The 18,471-nt window shown below is 42.6% G+C and overlaps 1 protein-coding gene across 1 annotated transcript in view; it reads right to left on the bottom strand.

Annotated features, from left to right (window-relative positions):
• tmc6b (transmembrane channel-like 6b) overlaps window positions 1-18,471 on the bottom strand; it is a 94,534-nt gene that overhangs the window by 5,905 nt on the left and 70,158 nt on the right. The window contains exons 13-15 of the mRNA XM_080522340.1: window positions 17,634-17,731; window positions 14,675-14,770; window positions 6,360-6,435 (exon numbers count right to left, since the gene is read on the bottom strand). Coding sequence (XP_080378466.1) covers window positions 6,360-6,435; window positions 14,675-14,770; window positions 17,634-17,731 — 270 coding nt within the window. The remainder of the gene's footprint in view (window positions 1-6,359; window positions 6,436-14,674; window positions 14,771-17,633; window positions 17,732-18,471) is intronic.

The following is an 18,471-nucleotide window of genomic DNA, read 5'->3' as shown; positions in this document are numbered from 1 at the left end:
CAGAGGACAGTATGGTCAAGGGACAGTCTGAGAACAGTATGGTCAAGGGACAGTCAGAGGACAGTCTGGTCAAGGGACAGTCAGAGGACAGTCTGGTCAAGGGACAGTCAGAGAACAGTCTGGTCAAGGGACAGTCAGAGAACAGTCTGGTCAAGGGACAGTCAGAGAACAGTCTGGTCAAGGGACAGTCGGAGAACAGTCTGGTCAAGGGACAGTCAGAGAACAGTCTGGTCAAGGGACAGTCAGAGAACAGTCTGGTCAAGGGACAGTCAGAAAACAGTCTGGTCAAGGGACAGTCAGAGGACAGTCTGGTCAAGGGACAGTCAGAGGACAGTCTGGTCAAGGGACAGTCAGAGAACAGTATGGTCAAGGGACAGTCAGAGGACAGTCTGGTCAAGGGACAGTCAGAGAACAGTCTGGTCAAGGGACAGTCAGAGAACAGTCTGGTCAAGGGACAGTCAGAGAACAGTCTGGTCAAGGGACAGTCAGAGAACAGTCTGGTCAAGGGACAGTCAGAGAACAGTCTGGTCAAGGGACAGTCAGAGAACAGTCTGGTCAAGGGACAGTCAGAGAACAGTCTGGTCAAGGGACAGTCAGAGAACAGTCTGGTCAAGGGACAGTCAGAGAACAGTCTGGTCAAGGGACAGTCAGAGAACAGTCTGGTCAAGGGACAGTCAGAGAACAGTCTGGTCAAGGGACAGTCAGAAAACAGTCTGGTCAAGGGACAGTCAGAGGACAGTCTGGTCAAGGGACAGTCAGAGGACAGTCTGGTCAAGGGACAGTCAGAGAACAGTATGGTCAAGGGACAGTCAGAGGACAGTCTGGTCAAGGGACAGTCAGAGGACAGTATGGTCAAGGGACAGTCAGAGGACAGTCTGGTCAAGGGACAGTCAGAAAACAGTCTGGTCAAGGGACAGTCAGAGGACAGTATGGTCAAGGGACAGTCAGAGAACAGTCTGGTCAAGGGACAGTCAGAGAACAGTCTGGTCAAGGGACAGTCAGAGAACAGTCTGGTCAAGGGACAGTCAGAGGACAGTCTGGTCAAGGGACAGTCAGAGAACAGTATGGTCAAGGGACAGTCAGAGGACAGTCTGGTCAAGGGACAGTCAGAGAACAGTCTGGTCAAGGGACAGTCAGAGGACAGTCTGGTCAAGGGACAGTCAGAGGACAGTATGGTCAAGGGACAGTCAGAGGACAGTCTGGTCAAGGGACAGTCAGAAAACAGTCTGGTCAAGGGACAGTCAGAGGACAGTATGGTCAAGGGACAGTCAGAGAACAGTCTGGTCAAGGGACAGTCAGAGAACAGTCTGGTCAAGGGACAGTCAGAGAACAGTCTGGTCAAGGGACAGTCAGAGGACAGTCTGGTCAAGGGACAGTCAGAGGACAGTATGGTCAAGGGACAGTCAGAGAACAGTCTGGTCAAGGGACAGTCTGAGAACAGTATGGTCAAGGGACAGTCAGAGAACAGTATGGTCAAGGGACAGTCAGAGGACAGTCTGGTCAAGGGACAGTCAGAGGACAGTCTGGTCAAGGGACAGTCAGAGGACAGCCTGAGAACAGCGCGGTCAAGGTCAGTTCAGAAAGCAGTACGTTAAAGGTGTGGTTCAAATCCAAATATGGCCAAAGTACGGCGAGGAAACCACTGTTGTCAAGGTACGGCAGAAAACACCACACTGCTAAAAACTACTACTAAAAAGTCAGCTCTCAAAAACAACCAAAAAAAGCTATAAAATAGGGGAAACATTACTTAAAATAAGCAAAATGATCAGCCAACAGAACAGGAAAATGTCACTTAAAACAAGTCAAATATATCTTAAAACTACTGTAGTCACACAACAAGCACAACAAGCATATATGTGACGCAACGTCATCGAACTGCGATGTGGGCGCAAAGTGCAAAGGCTTCAAAGTTTTTTAGACCAAAAAAATCTGATTTCGTTTTTTTGTCACCAGACACAAGTTAAGGTTTTGAACTACCCACTCGTTATTTTTTCGAGCAGTTTTACGATAGTTAAATACGTGTACTTAGTCAACAAAATAAGCTTATTTTTCGCCTGAATCCTGCTGGGAAATCTTCCCTTGTGGGAGGGGAGGAACTGGTTCCAGGTTGTTTCTCATTGGTCGATCGATTTGGCTACGAGAGGAGTCAGGAAGTAGAGTGCTGCTTTGTTTACTCCACTAAGACTCGTAAGGTAAGATCTATCCGCTTGTTAAGTCGTGACGTGTTTCCGGGGCCAACGTTGGCTGAGGCGCTGTCTTCGCAATGGAGAAATAATAATAATAATTAATTATATTTATATAGCGCTTTTCCGAGGCTCAAATACCCTGACAATATGGAGATATCGGGAAAGTATTGTGTCCCTTGTTGTATGAATAGATCAGAGTCTAAAAAACGATTAAACTGTCATTCTACCGCTGTAGTTCACTGATACTCTGGCGCAGGGAATTTCTGGTTTGGACACGGAAATGGCTAAACGTCACTTTTGACGTCAGACTTAACAAGCGGATTATGAGCCAGATCTATTTATGTACATAGCGAATTTGTTAGTTAAGTTAGTTACTAGTTGAAACCAGTGTGTTCGTGTATTTAGACATTTCTTTATTATTACCCACTAGCAACTAACTGAAAGCACATTGTTCCTGGCCACCATTGTTGTTAGCATTCTAGCATTGTAGCTCGGAAATGTCTGTCTAAGTTGTAAGTACGGTTAGTATGTCTACGTTGTAAAAGTTGTGTGTAAGACTCATGTTCAGTGTGTAATACTGGAATACTGTAACATGTCAAGTGTAATAGATTACAGAAATGTTAAAAGTTTAAAAACATGTGTTCCTTTGTTTGTTATGAACGAGCTAGCCGTTAGCCGCTAACACTACTCTGAGCACTTTAGGTAATTATCATTGTCATGTATTAGGCTAGCTATTTTATGAACATGGTATGGTAGTATTTTATGAATATGGAGTGCCAGTAACTGTAGGCAATATTTTAATGTACTATCTTCTTTCTGTTGCAGCTTTGATGCCCCCCACCCCACCAGACACAGCAGGTCAACAACTCACTGGCAATATTTTGTTGAATAACAAGAACAGTTGGGCATAGATACAGCATTTTGAACTGTGTCATGATTTATTATCTATTGATAGTCAATTCACAGACCTTGCATGCTTACTAGGGCTGCACGATTAATCGAAATCGTGATTTGAGATGATGCGATTAGCAAATCGCAAAGCCTGCGATTTGGGATACATTATACAGCGCGTCAGATTCAACGTCAATGAACGCACACGCCCAAGAACAACACTGCACGTGAAACGCCCAGGTGTGAATCTGTGAAGACGTTTCAGTAGCTAGCAACATTCATGGTGGATAAATGGCTTCAGCAGAGCCAGAAGCAACGATTTAGTCCCGAAGAAAAACAATACTTCTGTTGTAAGTATTTCGGGTTTAGGATGTGCAACAAAAGCAGGTGTTGCGCACGACCTGTCGTGGAACAATCTCTACATCCAGAGGCAACGCCACAAACCTGTATCAGCACTTGAAAAAGTACCACGGGCAGCTCTATGACGAGTGTACGGTCAGAAACGGAGAGTTAAGTGAAAGTCCCGTAGCCCAGTCTAACGTTAAGCAAACTAGTGTTTTAGAGTCGTTTGCGTCTGTTACGCCGTATGAAAAGGGCTCACGTGAAATAACCAATTCCATCACGCATTACCTTGCTAAAGACGTGGTGTCTATTAACACTGTGAGCAACAAAGAGTTTAAAAAACTAATCCAAACGCTGGATAAAAGATAATGTGATTCCATCCCGCACTTACGGAGCTGAAAAATGTGGAGTACTATGCAACAACAACCGATCTGCGGTCGAGCCGTGCACTTACATACATTACGACGAGTTGAAGAGCTTTATCTATTTCAATGTTTACAGAAAGGACCTATTCTTTTTTACTGGACATTTTTATTATGACTTTATTTAACTTGATTGCAGTATGTGCAATATTTAGATGCTGCTCCTGAGCCATAATTAAATAACCTTGTTTGTAGAAAGGTCCTATTTTATTTTCATATTGAAATTGTTCAATTTTTTTTGACACTTGAGAGAAACAAAATGGCAGCTGTTTAAAAAAACCATACATAAATATGTTGTTCCAATTCATATCTTTTAAGTTCTCATCCTTGCATTAGAACAGTTTGATGGCATAAGAACAGTTAACAGTTTGATGGTATCATGTGGTAATGCTCTCTGAAATGCTCTCTGAAAAACATGATAGAAGGTGATAGACAGATTCATCCAATCACCTGCCAAGTATTTTTTTAAAGTACCTGCCCTTTTCCAAACCGCTTCCAATTAAGCTTTCCTAGATAGTTGTGTGAAACAAACCACCTGAGTCAGGTTAGTAATGCTCCATCACATGTTTTAATCTGAAGCTTGATTTTAAAGCAACCCAACTTTAAAGCAACCCAATGTAAGTTTAGTTCTTTCACTCGTAGCTCGGGCTGTGGGGGTGCTAGAGGAGGGAGCCTCTAAGTCCCCTGAAGACGTACAAACAAACTGCACGTTGATACAACCTTCCTAGCCGGAGATATGGCCACACTTTACAAAAACTTCCTTTGGGTTGCTTAAAAAAAAATTATCGCAATTTAAATCGCAATCGCAATATCTGTCCAAATAATCGCAATTCGATTTTTTCCCCCAAATCGTGCAGCCCTAATGCTTACCTGTGTATAGTCTGTTGTATGTTCTCAGTTCCAACTATACTTGAAACTTGAAACTGAACTATAAGGCTGGACATTGACTACTGAGCACTACACTATTTCCAGCACAAGACATCAGCAAATTACTCTTAATGCCTCCATAATAATAAGCTGGCTAATTAGCTACAGTAATAACATTGCTAGGTGATAATGTTAGCAATATCTAGCTAAGTACTGTAAAGTTCTCTTTGAAAAGTCTATCTGACCCAGTGACTAACACTAATGTTTGCACACTGATTGTACTTTGCACAGCTTGTCGCACTATTGTTCTGCTGTAGTGCGACTACCATCACTTATACTTATCACTTTATTATAATAGCGAAATATTTTTATTCTTGTGTACTGTAAAATAAATTCTGATTCTGATTGAAGACTTTTTTGTATCATTAAAATACTAACAATAACAGTTACAACAACCATAAATAATAATAAGCTGGGTAATTAGCTTAGGTAATACCTTGCTAGGTAATAATGTTATAGCTGTATAACTATAGCTGTCTGACCCAGTGACCAATACTGACAGGTATTGACAGCTGATAGCTGTCAATCTAGAGGGGGAGTGGTTGGGGGTGGGGTTGACCAGCTATTGTTACCGCCCATTACCTGCCGGTGTGAAGGTGTGAAAAAGTCCCAAGTTTCAAATACTCATGTCGTCTTACATTTTTTCCCGATGTCTATGTATGACGCATCATTTGAAAGCTTACAATCTGTAGTTTAAGCATATGTAAAAAACAGAAAAATGACTTTGCCCCCTCCATGATCATTCCACCAGATCGCGTCACATATTGCCTTGATTTGATATTTCATCTTACTTTTAAATAGTAGACTTGTGTAGAGTAAGAGTGTAGAGTAAGAGCAGTGGTTAGAGTATTGTTAGTCTGTGGGTGATGCATATGCACGGTCCGGAGAACCAGAGAGCCATACTCTGGAACTCTCTCCCTCAACCACTCAGAGACTCACCCTCACTCTCCACTTATAAATCCGACCTCAAAACCTACCTGTTCTTCCATGCATACAACCTCCCCTACCCCTAACCATCTCCCCTAACCCTGCCACCCCCCTCCCCCCCTGGACATTACTGTTACTCAAAATATCAACATATAAGCCCAAACATTAATCGTTTTTACGTTTCAGCTGTTTGTTTCAGAGCTAGCCAAAGACAAGCAGAGGTCAGGCTAGAGTGAGTTGCTATGACAACGAATTTGCCACTGTCAACAGATGTGTTGATAGGACTCAAAACAGGTGCGGCCGGGTGGTAGAGAGAGTGAACCAGCAAACAGACACACTCACTCACACATACACACACGCGCACACGCACACACACACACACACACACACACACACACACACACACACACACACACACACACACACACACACACACACCACAACTAGGCCTCTGGGTGAGCTAGGAGAACGCTGTCTTCGCCCGCAGTGATATGTGCAGTGATTCCAGACCCTGTAGGTTTATCTGATACCTGGGTACAACTGATAGAACAACAATGACCTGCCCTGCTATTGGCTGTGAGGGGCAAGCACACTTCACAATTTCCACAGGAATTGTACCTGTCTAGTTATTATTATTATTATTATTATTATTAGAGAGACATACCTTCTTTATGTAGAAGAGGAGGAGCAGTTTGAGGATCTGGACACCAGGCAGCAGAGGGCTGAACAGGACCCCCAACCTGAACAACACACAACACATTGGTCATACATTATTTAATAAAAGAAAAACAAACACTTTAGATAGAAAGGAAATTCGATTGAGCATGTTAAGTATCGAAATATAAAATAGCAAAAGGTAGCCTGGTTTCTTCAAATTGTATAGAAAAGGTATTTCATTATCTTTTGCAAAAGGAGAACAGTTTACAGAGTCTGTCAGTGAAATCCTTCTCAAAAAGTGTCTGTTCTCGTTCTCGATTCACTGTTCTCGTTTGCCGGAGGCTACCGGTAAGTGATAATGACTTGTAAACATACCTTCGTTTTAGGACTGTGTGTTCATCTAGTTATGCGTAGTTATGTGTTTTTAGCATGTCGATGTTCTCTCAGCATGTTGTGATGTTATCACAGTTAGTCTCTAGCTGTTAGCCTCTAGCTGTTAGCAGCGTTCGTAGCTGTGGCTGCGTTTAGAGTCACTTTTCTCCCATTCAGTGTTTGAGGTGTACCAACATTGAAATACGCCTGTCGTGTTACATCTTTCTCCGATATCAATGTATGACACATCATTTGAAAGCTTACAATCTGTAGTTTAAGCACGTCAACAACTGAAAAATGACTTTGGCTACTGGTTGCACTTTTCACCAGCAGCTGTCACATATGTTCCCAGCTAACTCATCAGTTGGGTTCATAACCTTGCAAGAGCGTGGCTCTGGTCCGCAGCACTGTGCTGGATTAACACTAGGAAAGCCGTGAGGTGTCATCGGGCACCAGTGAGTACAAAAAAATTTCTACCTTTGCACTCGATCAAATGTCAGGACCCTCCTTTCATGACTTTTCCTAGATATGTGCGTTCTACCACCCAGCATCTTTACATTTTCAAAATCGAGTTAGTATAAAGCGATTTTGCAGTATTTCTGTGTGTGCCTGTGTATTTGCCTTGGGATTCGGCCGCCATCTTTTTCTCCAAGGCTGCAATTCTCTTTTATATCAGCAGAGGTAGCAAGGGGGACACACACTGTGCTCAACCTTCAGGCTTCAGTGCTGAATTAGATACAGTGGATAAGACTGATATTTGTAACATAATGTGTTTATATATAGGCTATATATAGCAATAGTGATACATAAGATATGTATATGTACAGACAGTTATGAAAATGATCAACTGTACAGTATGTCTCCCAATCCCTTCAGATTTGTTGGAGCTGAGGTTTTTCTTTCACAGCGGGTTTACCCAAGTTCCATGCAATAGTGATAAGATATTATGATATGTGTAGCCTATGTACAGTTATGAATGATACACTGCACAGTATGTACCTATCAAGTTGTGTGGTGCATGCATAGCTACCGCAGCAAAGTAATTGCAGTAACCTACGTTTGATTACGGTATGCCTGTACTCATCAACGAATCTTATATAACGAACGGATATTTATAATATTGTATATAATGTTTTTTTTGTATATAATGTTATTGTATAATGTTTTTTTCTGAGTGGGGCAGTCCCACTCATAGTTTTCATGTTATTGGACTGATATAGTGAAGACAGACAGGAAAGTAAGGAGAAGAAGGGCCGACATATGTGTGCACGACCACGGTGCTAGACCACTGGACCATGTTAGGCCACCAGTATATTGATAATTGATAATAAGATATTGATAATGTATTTCGCTGCCGCAGAAAGTCAATCAAAATCGTGTGAAACGACGTGCGTTGTGCATTGAATGACACTATTTACAGCGCTGTCAATTTTCAAATAATGCAATAGGATATATATATGAATTTACAGAAACACATCATCATGAATGGAAACACGCAAGAGCGTGTATTACACGCTTACAATGCTTACAAGCTTACAGCAGTCGCCGGGCTGATGTTATGGCCGGCGTGAAGTTCACGACAAATAAACACGACAGGTTTGTGCATCTCTGTGAAGCTCATAATTATAATAACACAATATTGCAATATTTATTACTATTATTTTTGTATAATAATAATCAACCATAATTCGTTAGTAATGAAAACTCCCGCAGTCCCGATCAATCTCCTCTCCACTTTACACATTACATAACCAAGATTTCTTTTGACATCACAACAATGTCAACACAATCACAACAGAATCTTATTTTATCCAACCAGGTTTTATATTTTGATTATGACATCATGTCTTTCAACATTGTCACACTTTTCATTACACACATTAGCGGCATCAAAAATGATGGGCTGGGCGTGCGAGGGAGCGTGCTTATTCTGGCAGATTGTGAAATATTAAAACCAATAACATTCTGAATGATTTATCATTCTGTACTCTTTCTCTCCTTTCTTTCATGTATTTTCTTTCAGCTCTTTTCACTAATATAGGTGAAACTAACTATAACAGGTTGCGGCACATGAACGCTCCGTGCAGGTACGCGCTCCTGTGAGATCATTCAACTTTCAAGTTTATTTGTCATTATACCAAATACAATTATATAATGTAATCAAAATAAAAAGAATGAACATATTCAGCCATTTCATATAATCACATGTAACAACCCCTGTGAGCAGTTGCAGGGGCTGACAGGCTGATGTTACCGGCGAAGTTCACGACAAATAAACAGACTTTATCACTGTGAAGCTCATAACTATGATAACACAATATTGCAATATTTATTACTATTGTTTTTCCCTGCTTCTCTGCGCATAGGAACTTTATGCATTTTTAGAGGTAGTGATCTTGTCATTTTCTCTTCTTGTGTGACATCGCTTTCCAGCGATCTTTGTGCGTCAGTACACACTCCCCCATTGTGAAGAGTGGTCGTGTGATTCGACACCTCGTCGCGCTAAAAGTAGGTGAAAAAACGTCGCGCGTCTAGTGTTAAAGATATTGTGGCAAACAGGAGGCTGATCTATGTTCTCTACAGGAGGCTGATCTATGTTCTCTACAGCTCTATTCGGTTGTTAAGTCTGACGTCAAACGTGACGTTTAGCAATTTCCGGGTCCAAACCAGAAATTCCCTGCACCAGAGTACCAGTATACTACAGCGGTAGAATGACAGTTCAATCGTTTTTTAGACTGGGATTTATAGATCTTTATCTATAAAGACCATTCATTCATTCATCATTCATTCATTCATTCATTCATACAATAAGGGACACAGCACTTTCCCATTTTCCCCATATTGTCAGGGTCTTTGAGCCTCGGAAAAGCGCTATACAAATATAATGAATTATTATTATTACTGAGGCATTTCGAAGAGAGCGCCTCAGCCAACTTTGGACCCGGAAACACGTCACAACTTAACAACCGAATAGCTGAACATGAACCCAGCCTCTCACGCCTCAGGCCAGTGCACAAACCACACAACTAATCCAGTTGACTTTTTCAGTTTTTTTACGGGCAAAAACATTTGGATGAGTTGAACTTTTGACGAGACACTCCGTCTCGTCCATTTAGCCAATTAGAAACAAGGAACCAGTCATGTCTGCTTACGCCCAGACTCAATGTCGCTTTGATCGCAAACAGGGTGTTCATTCTTCTGTGACAAAGGACAGAACACTTGTAAAGTGGTGGTGATTAGCGTCTATCTGTTACGGTACATGTGGGAATACGGTACATGTGGGAAAACTAGGGTTAGGGTTAGGTGCTAGGATGCTAGGGTTAGGGTTAGGGTTACAGTGTTTCCTCTAGGTTTGCTGCCTTGGGAGGGTGGCATGGATCCTCCACCTCCCCCCCCCCACCCCCCCCCCCCCGTTGTGAAATGTTAATTTCTCCTCACCCCCGCTCGCCCCCCCTGTTGTGAAATGTTAATTTCTCCCCCCCCCCCCACAATTAGTGTAACAGATTAGTAACAGAACAAGTTATCTCTGTAATATCATAATATCAATTATGTGACTAGAACAAATATGATAATTTATAGACTTTATTGTTGAGCCACAAAGCCATCACTTATTTTTTATTAATTGTTTTACTGTTTTGACACTATAACAATCTTGACTTCACTATCTGTCCACTTTCTCACCTGGTTCTTCCTGCTCTTGCTCTCTCTCTCTCTCTCTCTCTCTCTCTCTCTCTCTCTCTCTCTCTCTCTCTCTCTCTCTGTGTCATCTCCATCCTCCTCTCTCCCTCTTTGCACTGACAATCACACACAAACATATGTGACAGGGTCTGGTTAAAAAGTCTGCAAGTCTGACAACATCATTTTCCAGTTTTTTTACTACCTTTCATTATCTACCCGTCATCTGTCAGTGATGACATGCTGACATGTTTAAATAGCAAAAATGCTTTGCTAATTCAAGATTCATGTTTTTTTATTGCCATGTGTGTCAAACGTTTATTACATCCTATTACAAGTAATGAAGGGGGGTGCTGAGGGTGCTGCACCAGAACCATAGGTTCTCAAGGCTACTTGTGGTCTTGACTACCTGTCCACTTTCTCACCTGGTTCTTGCTGTCTCTTTGGTGTGCTGACTCCATCCTGCTCTCTCTCCTCCTCCTCTCCCTCTCTATCCTCCTCTCTCCCTCTTTTGCTGTCCACCGAAAGGCAAACATAACAACCAGAATATGTATAATCTAATAAGAGGTATAAATTGATCCATATCAATTTATAACATCATTCTAATTGTATATTGGGTTGCTGTGGGCAATGCAGTCAGATAATGTAATTTTGACTTGACTCTCTCACCTGAAAAACAATCTTATGTCTATGGAAAAACAGACATTTCCAATGAGTGAGGGTTTGTTCCAATGCTTCAATCCACTTTTTTATTGTATTTTATTACCATAAAGCCCAATTCTAGCAGAATAAGACATATTGTATTATTACTACTACCATCTATTATTACTAATCACCTCTGAGCTAGCTAGCTAGCTTGCTAGTTCGTTAACACTATTCACACAATGGAACTAGACACTTTCTAGTCACCATGGAACTACAATCAGACACTTTCTAGTTAAGTCACAACACACTCGCGCGCTAAAAATTATTCTCCGGGCGAAGCGCGAGACTACTTGCGGACCAACGAGGTGCGTGTATGTAGGCTACTGGACCGGAGTGTGTAACATCATGACTGTAATTGGGCTAGAATGATTTCAGAAAATAATAATAATAATGATTATTATTTTTTAGGTCGTGCTGAGATGAAATCGTCTAAAATCGTCCATATCGCCAGATTCGGGTTGGGTGCGTTTAATAAACGCGGGAAGTTAGCCTGCTTGTCAGAGGTTTGGTGTCTACGTCCGTCCATTACTAAAACTATTATTGTTGGCCTTTATTTGCACTTACAGTAGAGACGAATGGCTTGTTTGAGATTAGCACGTCAGAGCGCGTGTGTGGAGGGAGCTGAGCCCCGCCCTTCGTGAAACGAGGAGACAAGCGGACAAGCGTGGCAGCAAAACGCACAGAGGAGAAACATTAAATGAGGGTGCACATAAATTAGGCAAATGACACAGAATAAACATATTTCGACCACATAATAAACATATTTCGGCCATATACAACTGCCCCCCAAGGCAATGGTAGGGGAAACACTGGGTTAAGGTTAGGGGTAGGGTTAGACATGCCAGCATGTACCAAGTCACCCTAGCACCTAACCCTAACCCTAGTTTTCCCACATGTACCGTATTCCCACATGTACCGTAACATATATATATATGTAAACATGACAAGTGGTCAGGAATGTAACCAACGTCTCATCATTATAATCCAGTACACAAATCAGTCTGTCTTGAAACCCCTCTACAGGTGTTTGACACACACGTCAGTAGAAGTTAGGATTTATGGTAATGTGAATTTATGGTAATATGAATTTATGGTAATACGATTCATTTGCGTCCATATTTTTTTACTGTGTTAAGGTTTCCAAATGAAACGCGATCATTAACGCATTAACATCGATAGCCCTAATATATATAAATGATATATATAAACCAGTGGCTGGCGGTGCATTTCACACCTAGGCCTTCAGTGATGTCCTACACAGTCCTACCTGAATTATTCTACCTCTTAATACCATCATTATGACACGCCATGGCTCTAGAAACTATACATTTAGACAGAAACGCAGTATAACCGGGCGTTGCAATTGTTGTTATAGCTGCACCTCGTCTGGGTGTATTCATTGCATGAAAACGGTCAGTTATTTACCGAACTTTGCTTATCGGCCTGTCGATCTCGATAGGAGGACCGTATCGAGTCCATTCGAGGCTGGTTATCTTCCTCATGTTCATACAGTCACGGGGGGGTGTTTTCTACGGTAGCAAGTGATTAAAAGATCGCATTGAAGCCCCACTTACTCACACAGCTGAGCCAGCACACACATATTATCTACGGACCCCAAGGTGGCTCCGTACATCTCTACATCTCTTGCAGAAAAAATAAAATGCTTTGTACTCACCAAAACAACTGATTATTTGAACACAAAATCCATCCTCCTTTCTTTCCTCAACAAGACTTCAATGACTCTGTTGTACAGTTTATCAGTTCCACCAATAAGTCCTTTTCTTTTTTTTTTTTAAATTAGTTTTTCAGATTTTATCCCTTTTTCACCCAATTTGGTAGCCAATTTAACCCAACTTAGCATCCAATTATCCCCTGCCTATTGCATTGGATCCGCCGCCCGACCCCGTGGCCGGCAGTCCCAGAGGAGGGCGCCAGGCAGACTAGGCTGACTGGCTCCTCGAGCCCAGTACCGTTATTCCGGCACCCCAGGGGGCGGTGTTGCGCGACGGATCCTAGTCCAGAAATACTCCTATACCCCCCCTCGGAAGCGGCCGGCCAATATGCCGCTTCCCGTGTGCCTCGGCCATTATCTGGATCTGGCGAGCCGGGATACGAACCCCGGCCCCGGTGGGCAGCATGCACTAGCGGCCAGTGCGTAGACCGCTACACCACCGCGGGGCAATAAGTCCTTTTCTACATGGATAGCCTCGCTAACGTCGGGGTTGGCCGTTCTCTTTTGATTATGTCTAGCTTTTCTTGGAAGGTTCTTCTTGAAAATGGCATTGTTATAATATCTGCCACCAAATCTACCTCTTCTCCTCCTTCAGCCATTGTGGCTGCTTACATCTACACAAATTAGCGAGATCAAGTTCAGTTTGCTAGCTCTGCCTCTCAATAGTTCGTATCCAATCAAAAGACGTGCAGGTGCTGATCAGGTGCTCCGCCATCCAGCAGGCGCGTTCGTCGGATTTGCTTGGATTTGCTCGCCAACTCGAGATCTGACTACGGTACGCCAGTTATTTTCTCGTTCACTTTAAATTACAATCTGTACTCGCACCACTGTTGAATCTGCAGGCGGGCAGATTTCTTGGTACCCTGGCAACACATTATGGCTGAAATTAAATTAAATGATTGGATAAAAGCTAAAGCCCAGCCCTCCAAATGGCTGGAAGCAGCGCAACCAAGAAGAAAGCTATGAAATGAAGAGAATAGACTATGGGAATAATTCAATACATATTTGTGGAAAAATATATCAAAATTAAATGTATATTCTGATGATGTTTAGGCCAGCAGAGAAGGCCTTGCTGGCCCTGACGGCCCACCACTGATATAAACATACAGAACGATTTGAAACCAGTTATGAACAGTAATAACTCATCAATGATAACAATTTATGAACTATAATTAATGAATAATTAACCCTTTATATAGTTAGTAAACCTTATGTGTTGCAGTGTAGCAATCAGAAAAATCGATATGACAGAGAGACTTTATCATCCCAATAGAGCTCTCAGGTCTGACGCTCGTTTTCTCTGTGCACAAAAGAAGAGATTTGGTGAGGCTGCATTCTCATTTTATGCACCCAGATTGTTGAATGCACTGCCAGTTTACATTAGGGATGCAACCTCAACAGATATGTTCAAGTCAAGACTAAAAACCCATCTTCTTAATATTATATTCATATTTAAATGACTAAATAATAAAATTATGATAATCTAATGATTGGAGCACTTTGAGCTGCAACGTTAGCAGGAAAAGCGCTATACAAATAAAAAGTTATTATTATTATTATTATTATTATTATTATTATCATTATTATTATTATTATTATTATTATTATTATTATTATTATTATTATTATTATAGACCACAGGGCGTCAGGGGAGGCTGGTGGGGGTAGAAGTCAGAGGACATTGTAATCATGGGATGGAATGAGATCAAACACATGCAATGACACCGTTCCTCATTCCATTCATCACAATGAGCCGTCCTCCGATTCCTACCTCCACCGGCCTCCCCTAAAGGGGGCGTGCGTCAGAGGACCCAGGCAGCAGTGTTGTGTGTTCGTACCAGGCGAGGGTCTGTCCATAGATGAGCTCCAGAACATTCCGGGCGATATCAAACACAGGCTTCCTCGTCCTCTTCAGAACTTTCTGAGAAAACAACCTGCACAGTGAGAGAGGGAGAGGAGAGGGGGGGGGGAGAGAGGGAGGGCGAGGGGGAGAGAGGGAGAGGAAGGGGGAGAGAGGGAGAGGAAGGGGAAGAGAGGGAGAGGAAGGGGGAGAGAGGGAGAGGAAGGGGGAGAGAGGGAGAGGAAGGGGGAGAGAGGGAGAGGGAGGGGGAAGCGGAGAGAGAGAGGGAGGAGGAGGAGGGGGAGGGAGAGGGGGGGGGGGAAGAAAGATATACAGTCTAAGTAAGGCCTGTATAAATTCTTGAGTTGTTTTTCTCTACTAGTTCCCTTCCATTCCCTTCCCTTCCTTGCCCTCAAAGTGCACCAAATTGATGTATTTTACTTTCAAATGTAAAAAAGAAATCTTCCGTGTCCCCCCCACTTCCCAAACCAAAGTTTTGCCCTTGAGTGAATGTACCGTATTTTCCGGACTATAAGTCGCGGTTTTTTTCATACTTTGGCTGGTCCTGCGACTTATAGTCAGGTGCGACTTATATATCAATAATTCATAATCTCTGACTGACATGAACTGACATACGGTAATCTCTGACTGACATGAACCAAGGAGTAAACATTACCGTCTCCAACCACGAGAGGGCGCTCTAGGCGTGTGACAACGAGTAGGCCTACCACTGAAAAAGACAGCTGATGACACAAACAAAATGCAGTCAAAAAGAAAATCCTATTCTGCAGATTACAAACTGCAACTCGTAAAATATGCAGCCGAAAACGGTAATCGAGCAACAGAAAGAAAGTTTGGAGTGAGTGAGAAACTTGTGAGGGACTGGCGAAAAGCAGAGGTTACTCTCACTGCCATGAAGAAAACTAAGAAAGCGAATCGCGGACTGAAAGCACGATGGCCAGAGATGGAGGAACGAGTCCACAGATGGGTGCTTGAACAACGTGCTGCCGGGAGAGGCTTGTCAACGGTGCAGTTACGTCTCCACGCCCTGGCAGTGGCCAAGGAGATGGATATAAATGACTTTGCAGGCGGGCCTTCTTGGTGTTACCGCTTCATGCAACGTAACCGCCTCTCTATCAGAGCGCGGACAACGGTGTGTCAGAAACTACCGGCAGACTTCCAAGCCAAGATGGACAGTTTCCGTGAGTTTGTAAAAGAGCAGGTAACTGAACACAACGTGTCACCGGATCACATCATTAACATGGACGAGGTCCCGCTCACGTTTGACTTCCCCATGGGCCGAAGTGTCGCAGAGAAAGGGGTGAAAAGTGTAAATATCGTGACAACTGGTCATGAGAAATCACACTTCACAGTGGTGCTGGCATGTTGTGGAGATGGATCGAAATTGCCACCGATGGTCATTTTCAAACGGAAAACCATGCCAAAAGAGGAATTCCCCCCCACAATTGTCGTGGCCGTGAATGAGAAAGGGTGGATGGATCAACAAATGATGAACGTTTGGCTTACAAAGTGCTACACTAAGCGTCCTGATGGTTTCTTTAAAACACGCAAAGCCCTGCTTGTGATGGACAGTATGCGAGCACACATAACGCCACAGTGCAAAGAAAAAATAAAAGCTTGCAACTCCATACCTGTCATCATTCCTGGAGGTTTAACCAAAGTACTCCAGCCACTCGACATCTCAGTGAACCGGAGCTTTAAGGCAGTCTTGCGTCGCCTGTGGGAGGAGTGGATGGTGGATGGAGAGCACAGCTTCACGGCAACTGGAAGGATGCGCCATGCAACTTTCCAGCAAGTCCTTGGATGGATCGACAAAGCATGGACTTCAGTGACAACCGGAACCATCCTGTCGGGATTCAGAAAGGCCGGAATAACTGGAACTGATGCTGAGTCTGACGACAGCCCTGCAGAAGAGGAGACGGCGCTTCATCTTCCTCCGGAGTTGGCAGAGTTGTTCAGAAGTGACACAGAGGATGACGAATTCAATGGATTCAGTGATGTGGAATGAGATCGTGAGAACTTGCTTGTTGGACTCGCTGGTTTGTTATGTCCGTTTTCGCCTATTCAGCCTCCCAGGTAGGCCTACCGGTATGTTCTTTATTAATGTGTTCATCTTTATTCATTAATGTGTTACGTTAACATACCGGACACCTATTGAGCCTGTTGTTCTGTGTGCTATAATATGTACGGTGGTTGAATAACTGTTGTGTTACGTTAACATACCGGACACCTATTGAGCCTGTTGTTCTGTGTGCTATAATATGTACGGTGGTTGAATAACTGTTGTGTTACGTTAACATACCGGACACCTATTGAGCCTGTTGTTCTGTGCTATAATATGTACGGTGGTTGAATAACTGTTGTGTTACGTTAACATACCGGACACCTATTGAGCCTGTTGTTCTGTGTGCTATAATATGTACAGTGGTTGAATAACTGTTGTGTTACAGTACGTTAACATACCGGACACATTACATTTTTGGGCATTTAGCATACCGTAGGCCTTATTCCATAGCGACTTTACAACCAATTTAGCCTATTCAGCCTCCCAGGTATGTTCTTTATTAATGTGTTAATATTTTTATTTATTAAATATTCTGTTGCACCTTTATTATTTATTTTTGTATTCATCACATACCGGACACCGGTATTCAGCGGCATTCAGCCTGAGCCTGTTGTTCTGTGTGCTATTGTGTAATTGAATAACTGAATGTTTTTGAGAAATACATTTCTACGGTAAATAAATGCGACTTATAGTCCAGTGCGACTTATATGTGGTTTTTTCCTCTTCATGCCCCATTTTTTTACTTATACTCGGGTGCGACTTATAGTCCGGAAAATACGGTATATGAGCGAAAGAAAATATATGGGTGTGAGAGAGTGTGATGGAGAGAAAGAAACCGATGGGAGAGATGAGAGAGAGAGAACCTACTCACCTCCAGAGGAACTCTCCAAAGAATGTGTCCAGTATTGTGAAGATGAAGTCCATCAGAATGAACCGGTAGAGCTCCTGGCCTACGAAGCTCTCCCAACACTGACACCAGACACATCACATCATCAGTTCAAACAAACAAACAAACAAACAAACAAACGCTTTATTTGACATGCAATCAACCTGTCAATCAATTGTTAAATTTTATTTTTTATTTTTACTATTTTCTTGGGGGATCAGCTTTCAAATGAGGAAATAGAATTGACGCTCCATCTGATAGCATTGCTTGTATCATTTCTAGTCCCTTTAGCCCCCTGCCCCAACCCGCCCCTAATTGGAGAACATGAAAAGAAAATCATATTCGTCAATTACATTTCAGACATTTGAGTAAGTAAATCATCTATACATCAGTCATCATAAGAAAACCATATCTATGCTAGGACCAGGGGCCATTGGCAGTCACAATGCTAGAGGAAGGAAGGATTACGTTTTGTTATTTTTTACATTTGATTATTTACAGTAGAGAAACTGTACAGGGGGGGTAGTGGGGATGAAGAGGTCTTAAGGAGGGACAGTCAAGTTGTAAAGAGATGGGTCTTCAGTCTACGGCGGAAGATAGGTGTGTATATGCATATATAGAATTCATATTATTATTTTATTTAAAATGTGCCCTAGTTCTAAAAGGGCAAGCTCTGCCCATCTTTCACTCCAGACGCTCTAGTAAATTGAGAGTATGTCCAAACACTGTCAACAGTGTCCAAACACTGTCCAAACACTGTCAAAACACTGTCCAAACACTGTCCAAACACTGTCCAAACACTGTCCAAACACTGTCCAAACAC

This window comes from Nansenia antarctica (genome assembly GCF_963989245.1).
Source record: "Nansenia antarctica genome assembly, chromosome: 2".
In the NCBI taxonomy this organism is placed as follows: Eukaryota; Metazoa; Chordata; class Actinopteri; order Argentiniformes; family Microstomatidae; genus Nansenia; species Nansenia antarctica.
Note: the sequence above shows the minus strand (reverse complement) of the source record. Positions and strands in the feature narration are given on the sequence as shown.